Source organism: Colius striatus, chromosome 19 (genome assembly GCF_028858725.1).
Source record: "Colius striatus isolate bColStr4 chromosome 19, bColStr4.1.hap1, whole genome shotgun sequence".
Lineage (NCBI taxonomy): Eukaryota > Metazoa > Chordata > Aves > Coliiformes > Coliidae > Colius > Colius striatus.
This window is the reverse complement of record NC_084777.1, coordinates 1,282,689-1,309,348: the sequence shown is the minus strand read 5'-3', so window position 1 is coordinate 1,309,348 and position 26,660 is coordinate 1,282,689. Positions and strand designations below refer to the sequence as shown.

General features: G+C 43.7%; 1 protein-coding gene across 2 annotated transcripts in view; it reads left to right on the top strand.

Moving 5' to 3' along the window:
- Nucleotides 1–26,660, top strand: part of NEK6 (NIMA related kinase 6) — a 54,426-nt gene that overhangs the window by 20,832 nt on the left and 6,934 nt on the right. For both annotated transcript variants that reach the window (XM_062011221.1, XM_062011220.1), the window contains exons 3-8: nucleotides 5,812–5,952; nucleotides 6,636–6,698; nucleotides 10,204–10,314; nucleotides 13,709–13,817; nucleotides 14,968–15,075; nucleotides 23,019–23,113. In XM_062011221.1, coding sequence (XP_061867205.1) covers nucleotides 5,812–5,952; nucleotides 6,636–6,698; nucleotides 10,204–10,314; nucleotides 13,709–13,817; nucleotides 14,968–15,075; nucleotides 23,019–23,113 — 627 coding nt within the window. The remainder of the gene's footprint in view (nucleotides 1–5,811; nucleotides 5,953–6,635; nucleotides 6,699–10,203; nucleotides 10,315–13,708; nucleotides 13,818–14,967; nucleotides 15,076–23,018; nucleotides 23,114–26,660) is intronic.

Sequence of the window (26,660 nt, the reverse complement as noted above, 5' to 3'; positions counted from 1 at the left end):
AATGTCATTCAGATGAAGTGTGCACTACAGAAGCAAAGAAACCATTCCTTTAAAATTAATGATGCATTGCAAATATCAGAAAAAAACATATATGCAGCGTAAAGATCGTTAAAATTCAGGTCAGAAGTGGCTGGCTTAGTCGGGCTAAATTTTTTAATGAGATTTCAGAGAATTAATTGGGCGAGCGTATTTTTACTCTTCTGAAGAGGATTTCATTCCATGGCTCTACAGGAGGAATGCTTTTATTGGCATCTAAAGATTGTGGTGTCTGACTTGTTAACTGTTGGTTAACCAATCTTTAACAGTTTTTATGTTGATTACAAATAATCTGAACGTCCCATGAGTGTGTGGCCACTTGTGCAGACTGGTGCCTAGAGCCGGCTTCCTACGTGCCAGTCAGGCAGCAGTAAACCAACTGACTTCATTATTAATTGACATTAGCACTCTGGGTTTATATAGTCTGCAATTAGCAGTGAACATTTCCCTTTTTTCAGCTCGTTCAGGCTTATTTTTTTGCTGTGTGTCTGGCAGAAGCAATCATTCTGGCACTGCTCTGCTGCATGTGGATGTTTTATTGATGTTTTTGTCTCTAGTCTCTTGGTGCTCTCCTTTGCCTGAAACTTGGAGTTACACACTGCAGAAAAGGCTGCTAGGGCAGTTTTCTATGGGACTGTTCAGGTTTTCCCCAGCTCTAAAATAATTACAGAGGGGGACATCTTGGCCAAACATTAATTGTTCTGGAGATCGAAAGTCTTCCTACAGAACAGTTTTTCTTGTTCTTCCTTATCCCAAAATACAGATTCTGAGCTGTTCCACTACTCATTTAAAAAGAGAGAAAAATGTTCAGGGTATGTAACTGTCCTACAAGCATGGCATTGGAGCAGTGTATGAAGGATTTGGAGGAAATGATATCAAATCTGCAGTTGTAAATGTTTATACTATTTATTTATACTATTTATACTCTTGCATGCTCAGAGTCACCTGTGGCTGGGCACCTCTGGTAGCTCTGTAACAGGCACCCCCGAAAACGTGGAAGCCTAAGCAGAAAGTAGTAGTTACTGTCACCAAGGAACAAGGATGTAGCAAGGAGCTCTTCTAATGCTGTCATTGTCCACATTGCCTGGCCTACTTTATAATCTGGTATATAGAGACTCCTGTTCTTTTAAGTTTCCTATCCTTGCAGTATGTCTGTTCATAAGGTAATAGAAGCTTTATCTCACTGGATTTTTTTAGTGTCCCAAAACCTTACTAATTCTGTATTGCAGAAAATCTCCTAACACCTCAAAATGTGAGGTTGAAAGTCCTGGCAAACTGCTCCCGTAAGGACTGTGACGAGGGCTGTCACTGCCTACTTGTGACAGCTTTCAAAGTTTTGCTCTCTCATCAGTGATTACGTCTGAGGGAGAACATGGATGCCAGAGATGTTGTCCAGAAGAGCTTGTTCTTGGAATGATCTCTGCATTTCTTCTTGAAAATGAATAGCCTCTTTATTTGAATGAGGAATTTATTGACTTTCATCTCTGTTGTTTTTTGGGGTTTTTTAGTTTTAATGAAGTGGTAGAAGAATGAGGCTTCATTGTGTGGCTGAAGAGAACAACCTTTGTCTCAAAACTAGTTCTTCCCAGACTGTCCCCTTCCTACAGCTGCCCTGGGAACAGCAAGTGTGCGAACAGTTCAACTTTCACACTGTCTGTAGAGGTCTGTGGTTGAAGGGGGCTTGGATTGGTTGGATTTCTTCCTCTTCTTTTTCTCCCTTTTTTTTAATTCGATCTCTGTCATTGACAGAGTTCTGTGGAGTTCTGTTCTGTGGAGAGTGGTTTGGGTTTACTGTGCTCATGCAGACCTCAACCCTTTACTGAGCCTGAATCTGTCCTGAAAATGGAAAAGATCTGGTTTTAATTAACAGATTTGAAGACAATTTACGTCTGTCTGTGGAAACTGTAGAGGCTTTTGGAAATAAAGGGCATAGTTCATTTGAATGAATAGCTTTGGTTCTTTGACAGCTTTAGGGAAAATGGTAGTGGTTAAACATGGAAGGCCTTGTCAGAAGTCATGAAATAAATTAACTGGATGCAAGGCCAGACTATAGAAATGGTATCCTGAGGAGTTTGGTGTTTCTTAGGTGTTCTAAATGCGTCCTTGTGGCAGTATTTAGAGGAGTCACTTGCTTATGTTTAAGTACAGTAAGGCTTAAGAGAAGGTTGATTGTAAGCAGACACGTGGGAAGATGGACTGCTGTGATCAATAGGCAGCTTTCTGGTACGGTTTGGTCTAACCTGAGCACACTCTCTGGTTTACACTGTAATCAAACATCTTCCAGACTGTATGAAAGCTCCATTACTTTAATTAGGTCTGATAGGTTGTGATAGCAAATGCAAATCTAGGTCATTGCATATGTAAATGTGCAGCTGTAGTCCTGGAGGATGCCAGAACATATCAGCTAAGGTGTCCAGTCATCACCCAGCATTAACTCCAGCATGGCAAGCAGACTTTATGTGCTAACCATGTGAAAGTGGTTAGGACACACACATACACCCTGTCACTTGCCTAACGTTTATTTATATTTTCAAGTTAAGAAGTTGCTAGATATTTCTTGGCACATGCTTAAAATATTTACACTTAAACACTCTTGGTTTAAACACACCATTTAATGATTTATGAAGGGCAAATGGATACCATCCTTGATTGCAGCTTGGATTTCTTCCTTAAAAATAAAATTTTGTGCTAGTTGCTTCATAAAGTCTTGTTAAAAATGCTGCCCCTCAAAAGTGGTAACTCCCAGGTTAGAAAGGAATTGTTCAAATTCCTACTACCCAAGAGGCAGGTGTCTGAGGAGGCACACGTTCACCAGTCAGGAAATGCCTTCATTTCTTTCTCATTTGGGTTTTTTTTAATTAGGAAGAAATGTTTTGTAGTTTTATGTCCTGACACCTTTGTTTTGGCTGGGTAAAGCAATTTAACTGGACAGCTCAATTAATTTGCCTAGTAGCCTATAGGTAAAAAAGTCAGGAAATGCAGATGCTCCTGGTTAGTTCCCAGTCAGGTTGAACAAACAGTTGTGTTCAGGCATTCTTCTGGTGATTTCATCACACATAAACTGCTGGTTTGTTGGCACTCCCTGGAAGGAGATGAGTGTTCCTGTATTACTGTAACCTGTATTGATGAGTGTTACTGTTTATCAAATCCCTGCAAAAAGAGTGCAGCCAGTTTAAACTGAGAAAGCTGCAGGGACTGATTCCTTCAAATATTTGCTTGTGTGGTTTCATCCTGTGTTAATTTAGTAAATTAAAGAGGACTGTATGTAAATAGTAAAGCAGCGTTATCTTCTCATTCTGGTATTTATCTGATGCCCCTAGGCTGCCTTTCTCCTCATTGGTGCAGGAATACTCCCGTTATATCATGTCGTATACACTGCAAAACTTAGAGAAATGAATCCTAAATCTTCCTTTTCCCTTTTGTTTTGAGCTGTTCCAGCTGGTAGTATGAGCTGTGTAGCTGTGAGCGCAGCACAAGCACTGAGAGTAACCTTCCTTTGTTTGCTTACACACTTTGATTGCAGCCCGTGGTGGCACTGCAATAAGGTGGGTAAATGGGGCTTCTTTCAGAGTAAGGGGAGACTGAAGTGTTGTGAAAAGGGAAGCATGCCCTGAGCTGTGTAAGGGAAGTACTTGATGAAATGAGCTTCCTGTGCAACTCCTTTATGAATAACTGCACATGCTCATGCTGCATTCTTCTTTGTGTAGGTTATTGTTCATGAATTACATTTTTATTGAGTCATCTTTAGCCTGGAGAAATGTAAACCATTCCTTATAGCATGAGAATAGTTAGTGCTCGTTGTGATAGGTGGATAAACGGAGCTGTGGCCTTGGCATTTCAGAAGTAATTACTTGAGGCGTCACTTCCTCTGAAAAGGAGTGGGTTTGCTCTTTTAGGGAACTTAAACTGAGAAAGCTGATGATCATGATGGCCTGGAGTTAAATTTCCAATTATGTGCCTACTTGAATTAGCAGGCATTGGCTGGATGTTCTGGTATTGCCTTTTTGTCTTCTCTGGAGTTGATAACCGTCTGAGCTTTTCAGTTCAGCAACAGTCCTCTGTAAAACTGCGGAGCTTTACCTCCAGCCAAGTCCTCGAGACAGTCATGTGGAAGTTGCAGGGCAAACTCCAGCAACAAACAGCCTGTGACTGCCAGAGAGATGAGGGGAGAGGTGACAGCAAGAAGACCTGCTGGTCTTTTCACTGGTTTGTGATGTCTATCTGCATGTCTGTCATCAGTGTTTATAGAATGTCACCGTTTAGTGCAGGCATAGCTTTTCATGTGGGGCTTTCTCCTGTGTTTGTTGTGATAAAGATGCTGTAAAGGTGATGGTTTGTAAAATAGCTTGTCTTGGTTGATGGATGCAGCTTGTGGGTTAGAAATTACTATTTGGGGGACTTTATTGGTGAGTTTTCTCAAAACCATTGAATTTTACAACGCTGTTTACAGAACTTGTGACAAATAGCTGTGATTGTAGTTGTGTTGCGTGGACACCTTGAGATCTGGAAGCTTTTTCAGATGTCTCATTGATACTTTTTATAGTTCATTGAATTGTAGTCATTTCTGTTTCTGTTGCAATGAAAAGAAGTCCAAAGTTATTGACTTGTCAAAATAAATACACACTGTAAGAGATCCTCACACCATCTCACACCTCACAGTATGTAGTGCTGGCCTGAAAGCTTTACCTGCATTTTACTTTGAGCCTCACCCCTCTTGTGTTAGGAAATGACAGTGGTTGCAACAGTCATCTCCTTAAAGCATCCATCCCTCCTGGGCTGCTCTCCCTCATGCTGGGACTGTCTGCTGAAGCTTTGGCTGCCAACGATGGCTGTGTCACTGGGATGCCCTTTTGTTGTGTACTTGTGGTTTTTTGATAGGACTCTGAAACAGTTCAAGATGCTGAAGCTTAAAAACCTTCTACTTGGCATGCATGGCAACTTTAAGTAATTAATTTTCATGATTTCCACTTTAAACATTGGTTAGCAGTTGTGTTAATTACAGAAGAGACCAGAATGGCTCTGGGGAGCAGTTCCTGGTCCATGGGGTGTGTAATCCTCATTACGCTGTGTCTACCTGCTCAGCTGCTATTTACCTGAGACTGCTCAGAAGGCAGCATCAGCATGTCCCAAGTGACACAGCAGACAAAGTCGATGAGAGGGTGTGTAACTAGGGAAACAGTAGTTTGGGACTAATTAGTTACAGAAGGCAAGACTTTATTTCCTTTTTAAAAAGTCATTTAGCTTCATTTAGCCAATGTTACTGATACATTTCCCAGGGACTGATGCATCTGTGGTCAGAATGATCTCTGGACTGGTCAGCCCAGGTTGAATGCTTGACTGTCAGCAGTGAGACTAAGGGGGTATGCACACTGAGCTCTGTCCTGTACATTTTTGATAGCTGTGACTAGTTTTGTGCTTCTGTTAGGTTAAGATTTTTACCCAGGTCTCTGCCATTGCGTGTGTGTGCACTTGCAGCTGTGTGCTGTGCTTTGATATTGCATTTGCTCTGGCACAGTGTTGTCTGGAGTGGACAACAGAAAAGTGAAGGTGAGAAAGGGAAAGCCAGAGCACTCTGCTGTCCATCCTACACCAAAGGAACACCAGGTTTCTGTCGGGCTTGCTAGGCAGTCCTTGCTGTGAGGAATTTATCCTCCTGAATGTGAATAGTCATAGAAACCTCTTGTGTGGTCATTAGGAAGACAGATTAGGAATGTAAATTCATGGTTCTGATGACTTGTTCTAGCTCATTGATTTGACTTCTTTTGACTGGAACAGAGACATTTAACGGGGTACCCGTATCGCTGCACCTTGGCAGACTTTCAGATTGAGAAGAAGATTGGACGAGGACAATTCAGTGAAGTTTACAAAGCAACTTGTCTTATGGACAGAAAACCTGTGGCATTGAAGAAAGTTCAGGTGAGCATTTAAGTTCAAAGTCTTACTATTTAGCAAGTGGAATGGGAATGTTTCCAGTGTACACAGATTACTCTGAGTCGGGTGCCTCTTTAATGTAATCAAATGCTTTATAAACTGACAGTTTAAGGCTTGAGAGCCCTGGGTCTGGTTTGATACTGTGCCATTAAGAAAAACCCATCACTGTGCTTTCTTGTTTTTATTTATTGGGTTTTAGAGGTTTGGGGCTTTTTTAGTTGATTTTAAGTTAAGGAATAAAAAATAATGCTCTGGAGGAGTCAAAGCAGTTTTACAGTTGTGATATCACAGAATGAATATTAATGCTCAATGATATTGTTAATTGTTACAGAGAAATCAGTGGAGGCTCTAACTCACCCTGTGAAAGGAATGGTAGCTAAGCTGACTATGGTTCAACAAATTCAATATGACAACAAACTCACCAACCAGTGTATTTTTGGTGCTGCTTAGAACATTGTCTGCAGGTTTTTAAATCAGTTTTACCCTGTTGCTATTGTTCTTCAGTGGTCTCAGAATACAGAAAAACGGTCTTTCTTTGTTCTGGGGATGGTGTGTGCCATTACAGCAGAGGATGTACAAACTGGGATAGGAAAGAGCAATTTCGTGTTCAATTATCAAATTCTTTTTGTGTTGTTTCACGCTCATCTTCCACGATTTTGTCTTTGAAGATTTTTGAAATGATGGATGCCAAGGCTAGGCAAGATTGCATTAAAGAAATTGACCTCTTGAAGGTAAGAATTTGCACAATGACTTCTTCTGTATTTTCTTTTGAGGAAAAAATGATTTTCAAGTTGGCAACAATCAGTTCCTTTTATGGCCAGTCAAGCTTATAGAGCACTCTGGATGATCCTAGTAGACCCTGCTTGCTTTGGCAAGCTAGAATGCCTACATGATGCAAGAGTTTTGTCTTAAACTGTGATTTTATTGAATTTTCTGCCTGTAGTCTAAGGAATCTATTAAAAATCTTTTACCATAAAAAACCAGAAGTGCTCCTCTTTCAGAGGTGTGTAAATTCTGCCCTTTATGTGTTTTGATTTGTTTCTCACTTTAAAATAAACTAATTAATGAACTATCTGGATGGGAAAACAGTTTTGCATGTGCATGTGTGTGTATCACACATGAAAAATGGGGCTTTAGCTAGAGCCTGTGAAACCAGAGAATGTCACTCCATGCCCTGGGACAAGTACCTGAGCAGATGAATCTGTCTGCAGCTCCTTTGTTAGTCACTCCCTTGCTGCCTGTTCTCGCAGCTCTGTAGCAATGAAGGTCTGTATGTGGATGTGCTGGGGCAGTCTTGAAAGTCATTCTGCAAACTTGAGAGCTGCTTCATCAGAGTAGGATGCAGGTTGTTGCTTGGGGCTGGGCAGTACCCATTGCCATTTCTGCAGCACAGGGCAGAATAGTCTGTGCCTGGAAATAGGAAAAGCTTTTAAAAGCAAGGCTTCAGTTGTTGCTGCAGAGTCTGCGTGGCCTGCAGTCTGCTTTTGTACAGAATTTGATGGGGTTTCTCCTTCTGTTGTGAACTTCTCACGTTTTGGTTTCCTTCAGAATAGTGTGTGTGCAACTCCAGGAAAGTGGAGCAAGTGCATTTTCTCATATGAGCGATTTATTCTCCATAATTGCAGCGTTTTTAGTGTCATTCTATGAAAAGACATAATTACTAATGGTTTGGCAGGGGAAGTTAAGATAGTTGTTGTGTCTAGAAAGTGAAAAGTGTGTAAGGACCCGATTTAGCAAGGTATTTCAGAGTCTGTTTAAATCTTACTCCTTTTCAGCACTCTGCTGCCGTGGCTCCGCATCTGCCTCGCAGTGATCTGTGTCTGGCTGGGGAATACAGGAGATTCGTATTTTTAGAACTTTCGTTCTACTTTTAAACGACGGTGCCTAGTCTGAAGTATTTATAGTCTGTTACTAAAAGAACTTGCTGCCAGAGCTTTTCCTTCTTTGTTATTTTTATTTTTAGTGTAGACCATCGTGGAATTTGGGAAGGAGTTGCATAGACTTGCTGTAGTCCATCCCTGTCGAAATAACACCTTGTCTTCTGTGATCAAAGGCTGCTGTGTGACCATGGAAACAAAGGGATTTTTCTTGTGTTTTCTAAATGAATTAAAATTATTCAAAATTTAACAGAAGCCGGAAAAAAAAAAGTGTGTCACTTGGAGTGTAATTCTGGCTAAAAGGTTTAGGTAAAGCAGCTCAGTAATATGGCTGTAATCAGCATTTGGGCTGCCAGCACCCACACTCGCTCATTTAGAGGTGGCTTACCCTGCCACATGCCTCTTGCTGGCAGCGCTGCTGTGCATACACATCAGGCATTAACTGCCATCGTACTTTTAGGATGCATTAAAGAAATAGGGATTGTCATTAACCCAAGAGAAAGTACATGTAATGTTTGGTGCATTTAATGGTTTGTGAGAATGAATGTACTTTCCTGGCCCAAGAAAATTCAGGGGGCCGTTTCTGTGCTGCGTGAATATACAGGAGATACACAAACCTCCCCCAGTCAAGGGGTGTGTGAAAGTAAATTTGACACAGGCCACAGTGGAGAATGGCAGTTTGGCTCATCCAGGATGGTCTACCTGGCTGTTGTGGGAAAACAGGGGTGAAAGGTCAGTGAATTGTAGAAAAAATGTCTCCATTCACACCTCTAGGAGGTTGTGGGAGGACTCCTGTGCTTTCCAGTAAAGAGGGTTCCATAAGACTCCTTCCAGGGCACTGCTCCCTCTGTGTACAGTCTCACAAAAAAGCTATTTAAATTCTTTGTATCTGTTAATTAAGACCTGGATCTGAGTGAGCTGTGCTTTGTTATGCACAATGAACAAAGTAAAGGCTGGGGTGCAGGACAGGGGGAATGTCAGTGTAGCAGCTCTCCCAGCAGTGTGCAGCCTTCAGTGCCTGTTACAGCTGTAGCTTTTTGATGCTGTGTTTTGTTGGCACACGGTGCTGAGGCTTGGAAAGGGGCTTCTTTGACTGCTTGAACTTCTCGATGCCTTTGGGAACTCAGGAGAGAGCTCCCATCAGAGCATCCTCCAGGGGACTGGAAACATCCCTGAAATCAGAGGCTTCAGTGTATCAGCAGTGAGGGGAGGGTGCAGGGGTGAGGGGAGGCACCCTGCTATGCATTAGGTGTCAGGGCCTCCTGATTTTGGTGCTTTATTCCACTGGAAGTCAATGTACCTGAGAGCAGCCATTAAAAAGAAATGTCAACAGAAGTGCTGGGCCGTGATGCTTATTTATTTATTTATTTAAGGCTCAGGCTTGTGGGAATGTTCCTTCCCTGATGCCTGCACATGGATCCCATTAAGGCTAATGCGTGCTAGTGTCAAGGCATTGCAGAGGAGAATCTGTCCCCTAATGTGCATGCAGAGAGGAGTGATTAGTGTGATGGATCGTCACAGCGTTTCTTTTGGCTTTGTAACCCCTGGAATAGACAGGTTGAGTCACAGCTGTTCAGTAGATGAAATGCTCACTTTCATAGTTTGAAAATTTACTGCATTTCTAAGAGCACAAGAGAAAGATAATCTAAAGCAAAATGAGTGAGGAGAGAGGCCTAGGTACTATGTTATCTTCTGAGCAATTACAGCTTTCCACTGTAAGAAATTCAGACATAAAATATTAAACCAGAAATTTTAATTTCTTGAGCCTGTTTCTTAATTTAACCCTGTGAGTGAAGTGTAATAATCTAAGAGATGAACTGCTTATATCAGTTGTGACTGGAAGCAGCAGCTATACTGCAATGGAAAAAGTCATTAGTGAAGATGCACACATAAATAATAGGAAAAGTAAACTGACATATGTCATTTGTGCAGTATTTTCCTCTTATAACGTTTTTATTCTCTTCTAAGGGGCAAAGAGACCTCAAGGAGCACTACTGTAATCAACAGTTGGGGGTTTCATTTATATTTAATGGGGAAAAAAACCCAGTGGTTGTTTAACAAGGGTTCCTTCAGGACATTTCTCTTAAATATTTTGTGAGTTTACAATAGAAAAGGTTGTTTCACACTGTTTGGGGCCATATTACTCTTTAGTCAAGACACCTTTATAATGCTGTGGTTGTGGTAAATCATATTTCTTAGAAGCTTTCTGTCTGTAGTTACTCAGAGCACAGTTTGTAGTTGAACTTGTGGTGAACTGTTCTGCATAATGACTGCAGCAGCAGTACAGACAGTATTGTGTCATGGAGCTGGTGCTGCTACAGCATTAATGGTTTTCTTCTTGCATTCCCTCTATCTGCAGCAACTGAACCACCCCAATATAATTAAGTATTTGGATTCTTTTATTGAAGACAATGAACTTAACATTGTCCTGGAACTGGCCGATGCTGGAGATCTCTCTCAGATGATTAAGGTGAGGATGTGTCGGTTCTAGGGGTGCTACAGACTCTGAGGATTAGGCAGAGACGGGAGCTGGTGGGGGTAAGCACATCAGTGCCAGAAGAGGTTTTGTTCACTTTTTGCAGTTGTGCACACCACAGGCTGCTCCCAGAGCCCACACCACAGGGTCTGGTGGTGTTTTCCACACACCAAGCTATGCCCTTGCTTCTGGTTGCTGCTTCGGCAGGGAGCGAGCCTCGGCGTGATTGAGTGGGACACGTGTGATTGATGGGGACATTTAATTACTGTTGGGTTCACCTTCGTGTAGCCTGTCTGCCACTCGAAGACATTCAAGAAACTGTATTGACTTCCTTTGCAATGGGGATTTGGGTCTGAGAAAATGTTTCAAGTGCTTGTTCTTCTTTTATGTCGCTCTTAGGAATACTTGTATTGCTGCAAACCAGCTTTAGTTAAGCTGTTACCACCTGCTTTTATATTTTCTTTGACATGTTAATCTTTAGACATACATCCCTTGTGAGAACAGATGTGTTATATCATGTTTGTTAGCACTCTCAACCTTCTCTCCATGTTTTACCTGATTTTTGCCATCATTATTCTGTAATTATCATAAATGAATGTTTGGAAAGTTCTCCTCCTCCTTGTTGTCACAGTTAAAATATCTTATTAACAGATTTGTTTTCTTTGCCAGCAGAGCTATGAGGCACTAGGCCAAAGGCTGTCAAACAAGTTACCCGTTTAGTCCATAGTCAACGGCTAGATTTACAGTATCCATGAAAATCTGCTCCATCTCACAGGAGTCCCCCCTGGGAACAGGCACTTGGCAGAGATGATGCTGGGAAGAGCCCCAAAACTCCAGCTCGCGCCTCCCTCCCTCCACAGCACTGGGTAGCAGGAGTGAGGGTGGGATCTGCCCCAGCCTGTGGCCGAGGCCACACCTCAGTCGTGCTCCCTGAGGCTTGTGGAGACAGAGCTCGAGGAGCTGTGCCTGGGGATTGCTCCTGGGTATTTTGTCTTTCACTCTGATCTGGTGGCTTCATGCATGTTTCACCCTTTTCCCAGCAGATCCCGGGAAACTTCCAGTTTGTGTCAGGCTTTTGGGAGTTCTGGTTGAAGATGGGACAAGAGGGTTGTGAGGGCAGGAGTCGGGGTGTGATCATCCCGGGGTGCACAAGTGTCTTGCTTTGTTTGAAGTCTTTGCTTATGAAGAGTTTTCCCCTACGTAACTGTGAGGCAGCATCTCAAATGTTTGCATTTTTTGGCCGTTTGCAGTTTCAGTTGCAAACATTCCCTGCTGATAACCACACAGCACTGAACTGTCAGGGTTGGCTGTTTAACTTCTTAGATGACTTTTCATGTCGTTAGGAACAGGAGGGACATTTGCTATTTTCTTAGGCTGATAACTTGAACAGCACTGTAAGTTGTGTTCTTTCTGCCAGCACTCCCCAGGCTGGTGTGTTTTCCCACGTGTTTATCACAGGCGTGGAGAAGATACACTGGGGTTTTTCCAAGGTCACATCAATAATGGTTTTCCATTGATGCAAATCTTGGAATTCCTGGGTTTTTTTATTAATAGAGAGGAAAGAAAAACCTAAACCCAAGAGGGAGCAAAAGCCTCCCCCCAAACATAGCTTTAACTGCAGAAGTGGAGTTTGCCTGCCCGCCCTTTGTGTCACCCCCACACGCCACCATCCCTGGGAGTTTAAGCCCATGTGAGGCGTCAGGAGCAGCAATAACAACACTCTGAAGGTGCGAGAGTGATAAAAACAGGGACTGTCTCTGTCACGCCCCTGCTGCCTGCATTATTTATGAGGTATTGTAAAGCTGATGTAAGAGAGTGCTGCAGGAAAACCCACTGGAGAGTTGGGACTTTCTTGTAAATGTCAGGCGAGCCTTATTGGACATGACATTTAGAAAATTATCGCTTGTGGTCTTGCATATCCACTCTTAAATACCTTCACGAGAATTAAACCATTTTATTGTGTATATAACACTCTATCCCTCACCCTCTGCGATTCCTCTGTGCTCTCCATCAAGTTTCAGTTTGAAACTGTTGCAATCTGTCAGGTTTGCTGCCTGGGGAATTTCAGGGTTGTGGCCCTTCACAGCTGATGTGCAAAAGAGAATTTGCCATTGCTGGAGTCAAACACGAACCAGCAACAGCGTTTCACTTAGAATGTAAAACGTGACAAGGGACATCAGCCGTCCTGGCAGAGGAAAAAGCACAAGATGCAGAAAGGGGCAACAGACAATTCCTGCCCTTTTATTCCTGCTCTTGTGTGCTGCTGATGGCAATTCTCAAGGGTACAATGCAGAAGAAATGCGGTTGCAGTGTGCTGGAAGGGTGTGCAGTGTTTGAGTCGTTATCCAGCGGCACCTTGTATATCAAAGAGTGACGGTAAATCCTAAACCTCTGGAAGCATATTGCCAGTGTGTTTTGTTAATGCTCTGGATGAAGAGCTGGCTCGGTGTCTAGCACAGAAGCAGCAGTGGGAAGTCAGGGACCAATAATGGGAAGTGGGGTAATTGTGGGGTTCCTTGGAGGAGACGGTCGGGCTTTGCGTGTGGTGCACATGGTGCTGTGTGCTCCTGAAATGGAAAAAGTGTAGCTGGAGGCGGATAATGTTTCACCTTCACTGAGGGGTGCAGCTGGTTATTTATTCCTGTAATAAGTTGCTCGGGAAGCAGAGTTGAGCCTTGCACAGACCATCACTATGCTGCACTCGTCCATACCCTGTGCCTTATGCCTGCAGTTACTTTGTTGGAGAGCTGTTAGTGCCCAGAGCTCTACTGACTCTGGACTCAGCTGTGCTTGGTGCTGCAGAAGGGCACAGAAACAGTGTTTTTGCAGATCTATGTGTCTCTTGATCAGTCGTGTCTGTCTCACAAGAGGTAGTTCAGCTAATTTAGTATTCCTCTTACGCATGAAATAGAATATATCATTCTACCTGATCACAGAAGGAACACTGATACTTGATTGATGCTCTGGCCATCTTTTCAAAGGGGAAACAAGAGACCTCTTTGCTGGTAATCGCCTGTGCAGGAATGAATGTTTAGAAGATGGGGGTTTCTTATGATCCTTGGTTACTTAAGGCAAAATATTTGAGACATTTGTTGTTTTGAGGCATTAAATATGTTTTGCAAGGTAATTAAGGAGATTAATGCTAATTATAATTGGTGTCCACTCAAAAATGTCAAACCTATTTAAGCATATTTTTCGTAATAGTTTTTAATTAGTGAACTGCGCTGAAGTTGACATGGAGAGAGAAAGAGGTGGAAGCTAATCAGGAAAAACATCCTGCTGCTGCAGAGCTAGAAGCCACGAGCAGCCTGCAGCTGGCTAGCACAAGCCCAGGAACGAGCCAGATACGCTGCTGTTTCGCTGATGTTTTATTCCTTCTCTCCCACAGTATTTCAAGAAGCAGAAACGGTTAATCCCGGAAAGGACGGTGTGGAAATATTTTGTGCAGTTATGCAGTGCAGTTGAACACATGCACTCCCGCAGGGTGATGCACAGAGGTAACATTAATTCAGTCTCTTTTCACTGAATAATAATATAATGTTCCAATTAGTAAGCGCCTACATTCAAAAACAATTATGCTGATGTTCAGCCAATGCATGTTTAGAGAGGCTGGAGCTTGCAAGATGGATTTCTCCTTCTGTCTCCTTGCCTCATTGTTAAAGGATTCAGTCCGAAGTGAGTGTGGTATTAGGAAGATGAGCTGCTTTGTATTCCAGACACTGATATTAAGTAGAAGTGTCAAACTTGCCATTAGAAAAGTGTCAGAAGTAAAATGCTGAGACTACTGGATACAGCAGCTCTAAGAAATGGTCTTCGTTATATCAGCTGTGACCTTAGAGAGTTTAGAGGAGTTTTTCTGTCTTGCAAGCTTTTGTGAAATATTCATACAAACATGTCCCACACTCTCCCAGCCTGTTCTCTGCTTTCATTAATTATTTTTTAATCTCTCGTCTGAGATTTTGTAGGAACTTTGAGCTCTGTCCAAAAACTGCATTGCTCTTTCAGCATCAATGAGAGGCTTTGTGAAGGACTTGGCTGGGGTTTTCAGCAACAGGGTGTCCTTTTATGCTCCTTTACCCATCCTCTGATGCAGTTTATCGGTTGTACCTGAATTAGGTCTGTAGTTGGTGGCTGAAATTTGGAGCCTCACACATTCAGTCTTTAATGTGAAGAAAGAGCATGGCTAACTCAGTCCTGACACAACCACTTGGGAAACTGGGCTTCCAGTGATTTCTGCACTCCACAAACAAACCAGGATGTGTAGAGCCCAGAAATGTGTATGTGGGACAATAATTAGCCTTTGCTGGAAGGGGATGGTGGTGGTTTCCCATAGAAAATGATCATTTCCAAAGGGCAACAGACTTATTTCTTTGCTTTCCCTCAGTTAAAGAGGTTGCCTCTGTTCTGTTGTGCTGTTTCCTACGTTTTCCCTCATTGGTATTTCTCGTGTGCTGGGCAGTACACTCTGATTTTTGTGTATGTGCAGAGCTTGAAGTCTTGGAAGATTCAGCCCATCAAAGCTATAAAGAAACACGGTTCTGCTCGAGCCTCTTTTGTACAGAGAGTGCTCGGGGCTATGTTTCTGTTGCAGTAGTAGAACCAAGTAACCTTTTGTGGCTTTGACCTTTTACCTTTTTCTTCTTTCAGACATAAAACCAGCCAACGTGTTTATAACAGCCACGGGGGTGGTGAAGCTGGGAGACCTTGGATTAGGCCGGTTTTTCAGTTCTAAAACCACTGCAGCACATTCCTTAGGTAAGATGGTGCTTGTGGACGTTCAGCAAGCGCTGCTGTGCAGTTGCCAGCTGTGATGTTCAGAAGAGTTGGTGTCTCTCCTCGTGCTATGACAGAAGCTTGATTCCCTGGGTGCATACTATGCTCTCTGTGATACAGATGTTAGGTGCTTTTTGTACACAATCAATAGGGTTTTGTTGTTCTAAACCACTAGTTTTAGGCCCATAGTTTCATTTAGGCAGATGTAAAAGTGTGCTTATAAGTAAAGTGATATAAGCCTTTGACAAAAGAGTTAAAGTTGTAGTACATGTGCTGCTCCTGTTTCCCTCCCTCTGAAGCATCTTACCTTACCATGAAAAGGTTTTTTATGTATGCCATAATGGAGCAGTCATACCAGTGGTGATTCGTTTCTTGTTCTTTTTCAATGTGCTTTACAAGTAGCATGATTGTACCTCCAGCATTTTTCTGGGTGCTGAAATTAAGTTGAGTGGTTCAGAGCATCTGGGTTCCTCCCTCCCTCATTTTTACCATTAGCATTAATTACAGTGCTATAGAAAAGCATATGGTATATACAGTTTATTCCGTGAGTCTCAGTATCAAGTATTTCATGATTGTGCCTGCAACCTCTTGAGAGGTGGATGATTTTCTGGTTTTATTAATGGGTCTAATTTTGGGGGGGTCACAAAGGTACTTCCATGTTACAGCAGGGAAGGAACTTTGGCTTTTAGGGCAGTATTTAATCTCTTTACATTTAGCCCTCTCAATTGATCCTGGAACACACACACCACGTGTTTCGCTATTTGTCTTTCTGCAGTTCCCTCCACTGAGCGTGTCTTACACAGTTGTTTCTTAACTGCCTGTGAACTTAATTGCTAATACTTTCCATCAACACCAGAGCTTCTGAGGGCATGACAGAAGAGCTGTTACTCCTTTAGTGTGTGCTTAAAAATATAAGATATGTTTCTACAGTTTACTTTCAAAAAAATGTATTTCCTTTTGTATCAAAAGCTGTCTTGGGATAGATACACACTGTACTTACTGGATTCAAATGAACCCTCCTCACAAAAAATTACAATCACATCATCTGAACAGGCAAAAATATGATCATGTCTAATTATATGATCTTATCTGGTTTGACTGCTGCACTTATATTAATAAGAATAAATTGGGGCTTGGAAGCTGGCTGCACATGCAAGCCAGGCTTGTGACCTTTACTAGGACTGCGCTCTCTGAACTGAGAAAGCTCATGTAGGAAGAGTTCAGCTTCTTCTGCACAAACCCTGCCCTTCCTCAAGTCAACAGCGTCTTGGAAACAGGTGCATGAGGTGCAGAACACTAAGGGAGCAGCAGTGATGCTGAAGGCAGCGCATTGTGTTGTGGGAGGCACGGGCACACCGTCCGCAGCGGTTCCCGGTGAACAGCACAGTTCAACAATCACAAAACACGGGCTTGAAGCTTTCTCATCGTTCCTTTTGGCAATTTGCTAGACGTACAGGTTTTGTAGCAGCAGGAAATCCACTGATCTTGGTTTTGGTTTAATTAAGACATTTGTTTAAGTAGCTGTGAGTGATGAGCACCCTGCAAACCTGAGCATGGCACCCGCGCAGAGCCAGGCTGCCGTGTGGGCACTTCCCGTGCGCGTTGCCCCGGCAACCGCCCCGAGCCATCGTTCCTCTGGCTGCTGACCCATGAATCCAACGCTCGGCTTATGCAAATATATTCATCTCATTTTTTCCCCCTCTCGTTGTATTTGCTAGCCTCAGCCTGGCACAAAAGGGCATTAGGCAGTACCACGACCCATCTGACAGGTGTAGCACCGGGCTGCGCGGCACGGCCGCTGCCGTGTCAGGGACGGGAGCCGTAATTAGAGCAAGGAACAGAATGAACGTCAAATGAATTACCAGGCAGCAGATCATATTTGTCAGGAAGGATTGCATACATAAAAATTAAGTGACAGTACACGCCGGGGTAATGAAAGAAAAAGGAAAGATTTGCCCGTACACAGGTCGTGCAGCAGGCGAGTGCCCGGCTGCAGCGCCGCAGCTGACGCCCGCCCGCGCAGCGGCTGCCCACGCCAGCCCTCCACCACAGGCACGGAGAGGGGGAGCGGGCACCTCCTGTCCTGCTAAGTTACAGCACTAACTCAGTATACAGCAGCAGTGTGGGACAGGGGGTAAATAGCAGGAGGCAGCAGGCTGTGGGGGAATTCACCGGGTGGCCCCTCCTCTGCCACCTTCCCGTCTGGCTTGTGAGGGAAGACAGGAGATACATTTCCATGGGGAGAGCTCTTCATGAGCAAGCTTTGCAGAGGAGGCCTATGTTTTAAAGGAAATGAGTGTAACTAAGGTGAGTTTTACTGCTTCTTGTTACAACATGGTGGCTTATCATCCTTCCCTCCCTCATTTAAGTTCCTCTGTAGCCAAAGCTCCAGCATTGAGTGTGATGGAGATGGACCTGTGCATCACCAAAGCTTCGTTTGACTGGGGGCTGCAGGAGGGAGCAGGAGGCAGTTCAGCAGGAAGGGAGCAGGGAGCCAATTCAGCCTGGTTTGGGTGTTTGGTTGTGTCCATTCTCTATTTTGTTGATCTATGAGGTAGGCATCCAGAGAGGTATCTTGTGGATTAAGGCTACTCTAATAGACTTGTTAGAAAGTTTGTTAGCTTTGCTACAAAACCTAATTAGTTATAAGGCAGAAATTATAAATGGAGCATATTAAAAAAATGAATAGACTGTGGAAAACTAAACAGTAAGCTGGTAGATTTTGTTGCACTAGGAGCTGTAATAAATCCAGAGACTTTAATATTGAAATGGGTAGTTTCATTGTGAACTGGTACAATGCCTGTTTGTAGCCAAATAAACTTGGCATCATCCAAAGCTTCTGGTTGGCTTTACATTGTAAAGGGAAAAGAAAAAACAACAAAACCAAAGCCCAGTTTTACACAGAATTGTGTTGTTTTGGAGCAGATGATTTATTATTTTTTCTTGGATAAGAATAAACTTGGAGCAGATTTTCCTTTGGGGGGATGCATCTAAGTCAAAGCTTCCCAGTTTAGAACATGCAAATAGCCGTGGGCTGGAGTACGTGGGGTGCTGCACGTTCCTTCTGGCTTCTTGCTGGATCTGAGGGCGAACAGGGAGGAACTGCAGGCACAGGAAGAGCTCCTTTCATAGATATAAATGGACCATTTGTCTTTTTTTGTCTGTTGCTTGCCAGGCCAGTTTGCCATCTGAAACAAACCCTCAGTGCTTCAAGGGCTAGTGAGCAGTGCTGAGGAAAAGATGGATACAAGAAATGCACTGCAAGTGTCGATAGTCAACACTGTGTGTGTTTTGAGAAATGTTGGGCTTTTGGTGTGGTATTTGTGGAAGAAAAGATTGCTGCAGCACTCCTGCAGGTGTATTGTACTACCTAAAGAAACCACCACCACCAAAAAACTGACAAAAACCCCAAATGCACACACAAAAAAACCCCAAACACAACCCCTCCCAACTCAAAATGCTTGGAGGGTCTTTGGTAGGGTTGTGGATTCAGTTGTAGTTGAATATTGTCACTAAATACCAATAAGAAATATTAGAAAGTGTAGAGCAAGAGGTCTAACTGAAACAGCTGCAGTATCATGCACAAAGTATTTATTGTTTTTGTAAGCAAAAGTAGATTTAATCTCCTTCTTTTTCCTTCCCCCCTCCACCTTGAAACAACTTGTCGGGGATTTAAAGTATTCTTTGGTGCCTTTGATCCCTGTTTAACTTCAGCTAATTCCCAAATTCTCCTTCTGGGAAAAGACCTCAGCCTTTTTGTTGGAAATACACCCCAAGTAATGCAAACATTTAGGAACAGATCCTTAGGAACTGGGCTCCTTTTAAACAATGCTCTGTTTTTTTTCCTTGGAAGCCACAAGCGTGTCTGGAGTTGGGACAGGTGAGTTGTGAGCTTCAGTTTTGCAGTGGGATTGCTGCCCTGCTGTGTTTGCACCACCAGCTATTATTAAAACATGCCAGAATCTTGTTTTCAATGGTGCTTGTGTTCATGGACAATGGAACAGTGTGTCTGACATGTTCAAACTAATCCTTCTGGAAAGAACTATTGTTTTTAAAGCTCAGTGGTTTGTTGGTATTCAAGGATGGCATCTCAGGTTTTTGAGCGGAGTTCTTTGCCTTTTTCATTTGTAATGAGCCATATTTCAAAAATCACAAGTATTTCAAAACATTGCCAAGTTTGTTTTGACAGGAGTGGAACATCTCTAGAATGAAGGGATGCTTTAATCAGTGGCACCCTTTGAGGCCCGCCTTGCGCTCTGATATCTCTTGGTTTGAAACTGGGAATGCTCTGTAAAGATACAATAAAGGTCAGAATTTGTTAGGTTCTTTCATATTCAGGACTCTGTTCCCTGCTGTGAGAAAGAAAAGTGATAGATTCAGAAACACTGTTCATCTCAGTATTAAAGATTAGCTGGAAGGTGCTGGTGAAGGTGGAACAATAAAAGCTTTCCTATCACTTGTTCTTCACTTTGCAGCTGAATATGGCTATGGAGTTTGATTAATTGCCAGAGATGCTTTTTTAATACAGCATTTAAATCATGCAGAGCCTATTAAAATATTTGGAAACACTGTGCCCTGATTTCAGTCTGATGACAATCTGCCTGAAGGTGCAGGAGACTCGTCTGTGGTGCCTTAAATTCATCAAACGAGGCCCTGAAAGAGCCTCCTAACAGTATGAATCAGATTTTCTCTCATTTCTGCCTGTGAGCAGCAAAAGGTGAATTCTGCAGGAAGCATTGATCCCTGGCTCAAGTGTATTGGCACAGGGAGGAGCTCTGCATAGGGATAGATGTCTTGCCTGCCACTGTACTAACAACCCATCCACTGTCACTCTGTCAACACCAAAATGCCTCTGATTCAAGCTGGAAACTGTTTTCAGAGTGGTCAGTGTGCTCTTCCCTGTGCAGGGAAAGGCTGTGGCGTTCTCAAGTGACAGAGCTCTTCAGCTGGGTGTTTCTGTGGCAGACTGGGGAATTCAGCTCAGTACCTGAGCACATGGGTCAGATCTTTAGCTCAGACTGTGCAGAAGGAAACTGGACTTTATCTGTGACTTTGCTGCCTTTGCCTGTGTGTTTTCCTGGTGAAACAAGACCGTGTTTCTAACTGGGAATAATTAACTTTTCCCTAACTTGGGTCTTGCAGCTACCCCAGAGCTGTTTTGGTCCCTGTGAGTGTTTGAGCTGTGCACACAGGCAGTGCTGGGGAGAGGAAGAAGTGGTGTGCTGGTGTTGCTGGAGGAGGCTGATATTCAAGTGAAGTGTTTTAACTTTCAGGAAGATGCTTACTTAGTCATAATCTTCTCTACCATTTTACAACCTTTATAACTTTAAAGGCATTACTTTACCACCTGGTGATTAATATTGAATCTTAACAATGTTGTGTGTTTCCAGCAGGGCAGGTGACAAAGAAAGTTTCTGATTAATAGTCTCCGATTAGACTATTCTTGTCAAATTGACTAATGTCATGCAGTGGTGAGCCCTGACTGATTGCATTGGAAGCCTTGTGCAGTTTTCTAGAAGGTGCTCATTACAGGAGATTCCCACATAATGTTGGACGGGCCATAAAGAGAATTGGGCTTGTCAGGCTTTTATCATGGCAGTTAGTTAAAAATTAATGCTTCGGTTTTGAAACGCAGAGACCTGCTTGTTCATACATTTGCTGACAACACTCCAGTAATGATAGGTAAATGTGCAAGGTAGACTTCATAAAGGCAGCTCAGGCGTGGACTGCTCCACAGACCCATTAATATAATGGAGCAGAGTAATGCCCCAACAACCAAATCCAGGCTCTAAGGCACTCATCCGTGCTGCAGACCCTGTCACGCTGCTGTGATCGAAGGGCCTCTTCAGGCCTTATCTGAAAGGACAGTCTGAGCCTACCAAGCAGACCCCTGCTAACGTGGGAAGCAAGGCCAGAACTTGAGAGCCCTTTGCTCTGAGCTTGTCGAGCAGCGACCCAGAATAACTGATCACAAGAACAGCTACTGCTAGAGGCTGCCCCTGGCAGCAGCACTTGAAGCACAAACACTTTGGGGAGCAAGAGTGGGAATGATCTTTGTGTGCCTCTGTCCACCCATGCTCGGCTCCTGCCCTCGCCCTCGGTGAAGGGTTAACGTGTCTCCTGCTTCAGCTGCTCTTAGCTCTCCTGGACGATTTGAGAAAAGCAGCAGCACTGAGAAGTTGGATCTGGGGATGTGTCTTACACACTGGTGCTCAGTGGGAGCTGCCAAAACTGTCTTCAGGAGCTTCACATAATGGCTCGCCAGTTCTTCTGCAGCTGCATGTTTTTAAGCAGGGAAGTGAATTGGTGTCACTGCAACCAAGTCAGTTCTTGTACAGAAATCTGGCAGATGTGTGGAGTGACCTGGCGAGCTGTGCTGTCGCTGTGTGCACCCTGCATGCACGTGGGAAAGGTCTGTGGGAAGCCTCGCTGGGTTCTGTGTGTCCTGTCTGCTGTCCGTCCTTCCTGCAAGACCTAGGTATGGGAAGGTATTTGGAGTAAACTGGATCATTGCATGCTGGTATTGATAGTACTGATTTCAAACTGTTGCTCTTTGTTTTGACTAAACCTAAGAGGTTTTTGTATTTCTGATTCCCACCTTCTGTTAGGCTGTTGATGGGCTGAGGTGAATATTGTCCAACTCCTCAGGTGCTGCCCCACGTCTCACTGTGCCTGTCTTGGCTTGTGTGTGTGTGTTGTGAATTCTTCAGGGTGTAAACACCTTTGTGTTCTGTGAGGACAGACCTTGTGCAGTGCCTGCATCAAAGGGATCCCGGCCTGTGTTTGGGTTTGCTCACATATATACTTAGCACAGCGTGGTCTGAGCTGGAGGGACCCCAAAGTGATTTTGCTCAGATATCCTTCATCTGCTTATTAATCTTCCAGCTGTCTCCAGTCAGCATTTCAAATGGAGAAGCTGTAAACTGAATGTTACAAGCAAATTAAACATTTGCCATCTTGTGAGGAAAGGTCTTTAATTAGGAGAAGGATGCACTGGAATGCCAAAAGCAAAAAAAAAAGAGAAGAATTGACAGGGGACAGGCAAGCAGGGGAAGCAGCAGCAAAGAGCATACAAAGTCCTTGGATGTTTTAATAAATGATGTATCTGAGGCTTATTTGATGTAGTTGAGACTGCCAGGATGTCTTGTATTTTCTGTACCACTACTGAAACTTATTTAGGATTTAAAAAAGAACCTTTTTGAGGTAAGAATTTTATTAATAATTTCCTGTAACTTCTGCCCAAAGTGCTGGGGTAAATTTCTTTTGATATAATCCAGACTTGTGGCAGTACATAGGAATCCCACAGCTTGTGATGTGACTGAGTTGGAGCAGTGTTCTCAACTTTGGAATGATTATCTTGGTTCTTTCAGAAAGTTTTGTAGTGCCAGTGCCTGGCTGGTGCTGGGCTGGTTACTTCCATTCCTCTGCTGCAGCGACTGGTCTCCTGAACTCTTCAAAGGGTTCCCCGTCACATCTGGAGCTGCCCTGTCGCGCTGCCAGTGCAGTGGGTGTCAGGTGAAGGCTCAGTGGCTGTGCTGTCACACCAGCCTTGTTTCAGCACAGCACATTATGACATCTAACTTGCAGTTTCTGTGCCGTTGAGGGAACCGAGGGAGGATGATCCTTTCCCATTGCTCTGTCTGTCCAAGACACTCCAGAGACACTCAGGGGATGGGGAGGGGAGGAAAACATTCCTCAGACTTAGCACGGCAGATATCTTCAGTAAGGTTCCCCAGTCCCCTGGCTCTGACTGTGATGACAGACGTGGTTCTGCGCCTTCAAAACCATCATTTGTTTCCAAACTGTTGTGCCAGTTGCTTCTGATGAGCAATTCATGCTGACTCTGACCTCGCAGCCGGACTCGAGCGCTGCGGGTCGCCCGTCGCTGTGCCAATGGTAACGCCTGGTTTGTTTGTTTCTTGCAGTGGGAACTCCATACTATATGTCCCCAGAAAGAATACATGAGAACGGCTATAACTTTAAATCTGATATCTGGTCTTTGGGCTGTTTATTGTATGAGGCAAGTATCTTTTAACTTCTTTTTCCCCCAGGTTTATCTTAACCATACACTGAATTCACAGGCATCGAGTAGGTCGGATGTACTTTAGCTTAGTCGTGGAACATTGACTCTTCCTGTGCCCATTGCGTGGGTTTTTGAGCATGAGCAACAAAAGGATTGTGCCACACAGCACAGTCACTTGCACAAAGGCAGTGCTGAGGATGTGCACACGCTCGCTGCCTTGCTGCCTCCTCTCCTCCTGCGTTTGGTTTAAAAATCAACAGTTATCTCAGTGTGAGCTCCTGGCTTGTTGAAATTCTGACCAATTGGAATACCTCAAGTTTGGGAGCTTTCAACAAGAAAGAGTTTAATGGAATGTGGAAGCCATTTCTGTAACTTTATGAGACCCTAACTGGAATCTTTTCTAATTGTACATTGTCTCATAGCCCGCTGCACAAATACAAAGCCTGGTTTTTATGAGCTACACACTCTGTGCACCACTTGTTCTTGGAGGCTGTTACATGTATGTTGAAAACAAGCACCTTTATTTTATAACAGTACCTTGAGCTTTGTGATTGCATTTCTAGCAGGGATCAAAGGGTGTTGAGCACTCTTGTACTCACTCACAATCTAATCTTAATCTTTTTTTTTAGCTGTATGCATCTTGGAGTTCAAGTGAAAGTGCATGTCAACATTCAGAAAGCTTTTATCCCAGCCCAGAGAATGCAAAATCCCTGGGATATTCTGCCGTAACAATATTGCTCACATCCTCTTTGGATGGTAAATTGTATGAGTTCTCACTACAGCTTCTCACAACCACGTGGAATTAGAGAGTAAACAGAAATGTCATGTGTGTTGTGAGCACATCAGATGTGAAAACCACCATAGTTCAGCATGTCCTTCAGCTGGTCCATGAAACAAACCCTTTAGGACAACAGCCCTTTGCTTCTGTGAGCTTAAATTGAGTGGCTCTGTGCCTGTCCTCAGATTCTTGTTACCTCTAGTGAAAGAATCCAAGGAACAGTTAATAATTCCTGAAGCAGCAGCAGCACATACCATTAGAAAGCTGATGTTTTTAAATAAAGGATGGAGTTTGCTTGTGATGCTTCTAATGAGCTGCTGAAGGCTGGAATGCTAGAGTGTAGCTGGAGGTACCTGGCTTTGCTGGTGCCATTTGGAAAGGAATTTGGAGACACTTGTGTGGGAACAGAGGGAAGGGAGCCTGAGCTCCAAGTAGCTCCTTATGCTCAACAATTCCAGGTACATTTCATGTATTGGGCACAAAGAGGAATTGTCAGTTTAGGAGGACTTTGGCCCTGCCATGGTGTGCTGCACTTGCCAAGTCTGTCAGTCCCAGTCAGGGTTGCCCAGGTTGGACACCACGACCCATTTGCTGCAGGTTCTGGCTCGGGCTGCTCGGAGCTGTTCCCGAGGCTGAGCTCTGCTGGAGATGGGATTCCAGATTTATGCAGAGAGAAATATTTAGCGTTGTGCTAAGAGATGTTTTTGTTGCAGGCAATATGGTCCCCTTATGGCACAGTAGTCTTGGTACTCTTTACATTTCAAGAAGCTGAGTTAATTGCACACGAAACATAATTCCCTGGTAGCAGGAGCAGTGCTGTAGTAAGTGTGAAGGACTGGGCATGTGCAGCACTGTTACATTTACCCAGCCTTCACTTTGTGAGCAGGAGCTGTGAGATATTGCAGATTCCAAGGAGGACTGGGCAGCTACGAGTTTGTGTTCAGTTCATAAACATCTGATGCACTCTTTAAACTTTCTAGAACTTGGGAATGAAGAATCATGTCCGTGTGCCTTTGCAGGAGTTATATTTAGTCTGCACTAATTTCTTGTAACGAGAAGGTTTTTCCATTTGGCTTGAAAGTAAGGAAGTGATGTTTGTTTGGTTGTGAGTCACTTCTGATATTTCTCCAGAGAGATTGTGTAGATAAGCTGCAGAGAGGTTTAATGTACAAATTGCCTTCAGAGACACGCATGTCCACTGGAATCCACTTAGGGAACGGTGAGGGGCTTGGGATGTGATGCCACATAGCACCACTTAACTTTGACATTGATAATCATACAGTGGTTTTTATTCAATCTTATCAATATAGCAGTAACTGTCTTCATCCCTCACTTCCTGTAGATGTCTGTCAGCAAGATAACTTGGAGGGGATAAAAATAAGTTGTTAATTCCCAGAATATAGCTACAAGCAATGGCTTTAGCAGTTCTGGCAAGAGGATCAATTTAAGCACTAACAGTGATTCCTCTCTCTATTTTGTAACCAGTCATGCTGCATGGTGGTCATTTTAAATGGAGATCTCGCTGTCCTGTGGTAATTGCTCTAATCAAAATGTCAGGAGCAAACCCCAAGGTTGCATCACAGGCTGTTAGTGAGATCTTTGGAGTGCCTCTGGTCACAACCCCAGCAGACCTGACTCAGTCAGAACGTGTGTGCCATCTCTTTCCATTTTAGTTCCCCTCATGTACCACCCCAAAACCCTACAGCATTTCCTTCTCATTCCTCCTCTTCTGCATGAAACTGCTTAACAAGACTTGGAAAGAGAAGTTAATGGGAGTTGAGAAATCCCTTTCAGCCTTACTGGAGTTATTGATGTATTGAAATCTCAGAGACCTTGTTTAACCCTTGATCGCCTTCTGTGCCTTCCCTAATGCACCCATTCGATGTTTTTCCTTTGCACAGTCCTGCATGCTGGGCTCTCCACTCCTGTTTTAACTGGTGGACAGCAGTTTGCTCTAATTGGAGATTACAGTCTCTAATTGGAGTGTGTATTTTTTCCCCTGGCTGATTTGGCTGTTGTGACAGTAATGAGGTAACAGTGATACTTCACTTTTTGCCTTTTGTTCAAAAACCTGCAGAAGGGCAGGAGCGTGGGGCGCTGTGCACAGCCCCATCAGGCCCCTCTCCCACCTCAGCTCTGTGGCTTCTGAGGACTGGCTCAGCATCAGCACTGACAGTGGTGGTGAACCCACAGAGGGGCGAAAGTGTGTTTCCCAGCCCAGTGTTCTGTGCAGCTGCTAAAGGCCTAAAGCACAGTAACATCACTGGCAGGGCACATGTCTCAAGCTCTGCTACATGAAGTGTTCCCAGACACGAAACTGCACAAGCCTGGAGTTTCCTGAGATGTTTTTGGGAGCCACGTACTCAGTTCATCAGGTTCTTTGATGCAATTTGAGTACCTTCATGTATCCTGTATTGCCATCTACAAGCCTCTCTGCTTAGCTCATAAATACCTCTGGAGTTGCATCCTGAGAAGTGCTTTAGTCTGGTGGTAGGTAAGGACATAACCTCAGAGATTTGGCTACGATATATCTTATTGCTTCTTGTCATGGCTCAGAGCCAGTTGCAGAGGGACTGGTGCAGGGTGGCTGTGCAGAGGTACGGGGTGACCCCTGCAGCTCGGGGTTCTGGTTTCACAGAGTGTGTCTTGCAAAGGCAGAAGCAGAATAACTCTAAGTTATTTAAAAGACAGGTTTATGAATTAAAGCAAGGGTAGTTTGTCTTCATGTGTCCTGCATCGCTTAACATCTGGACACGTGTTAATGGT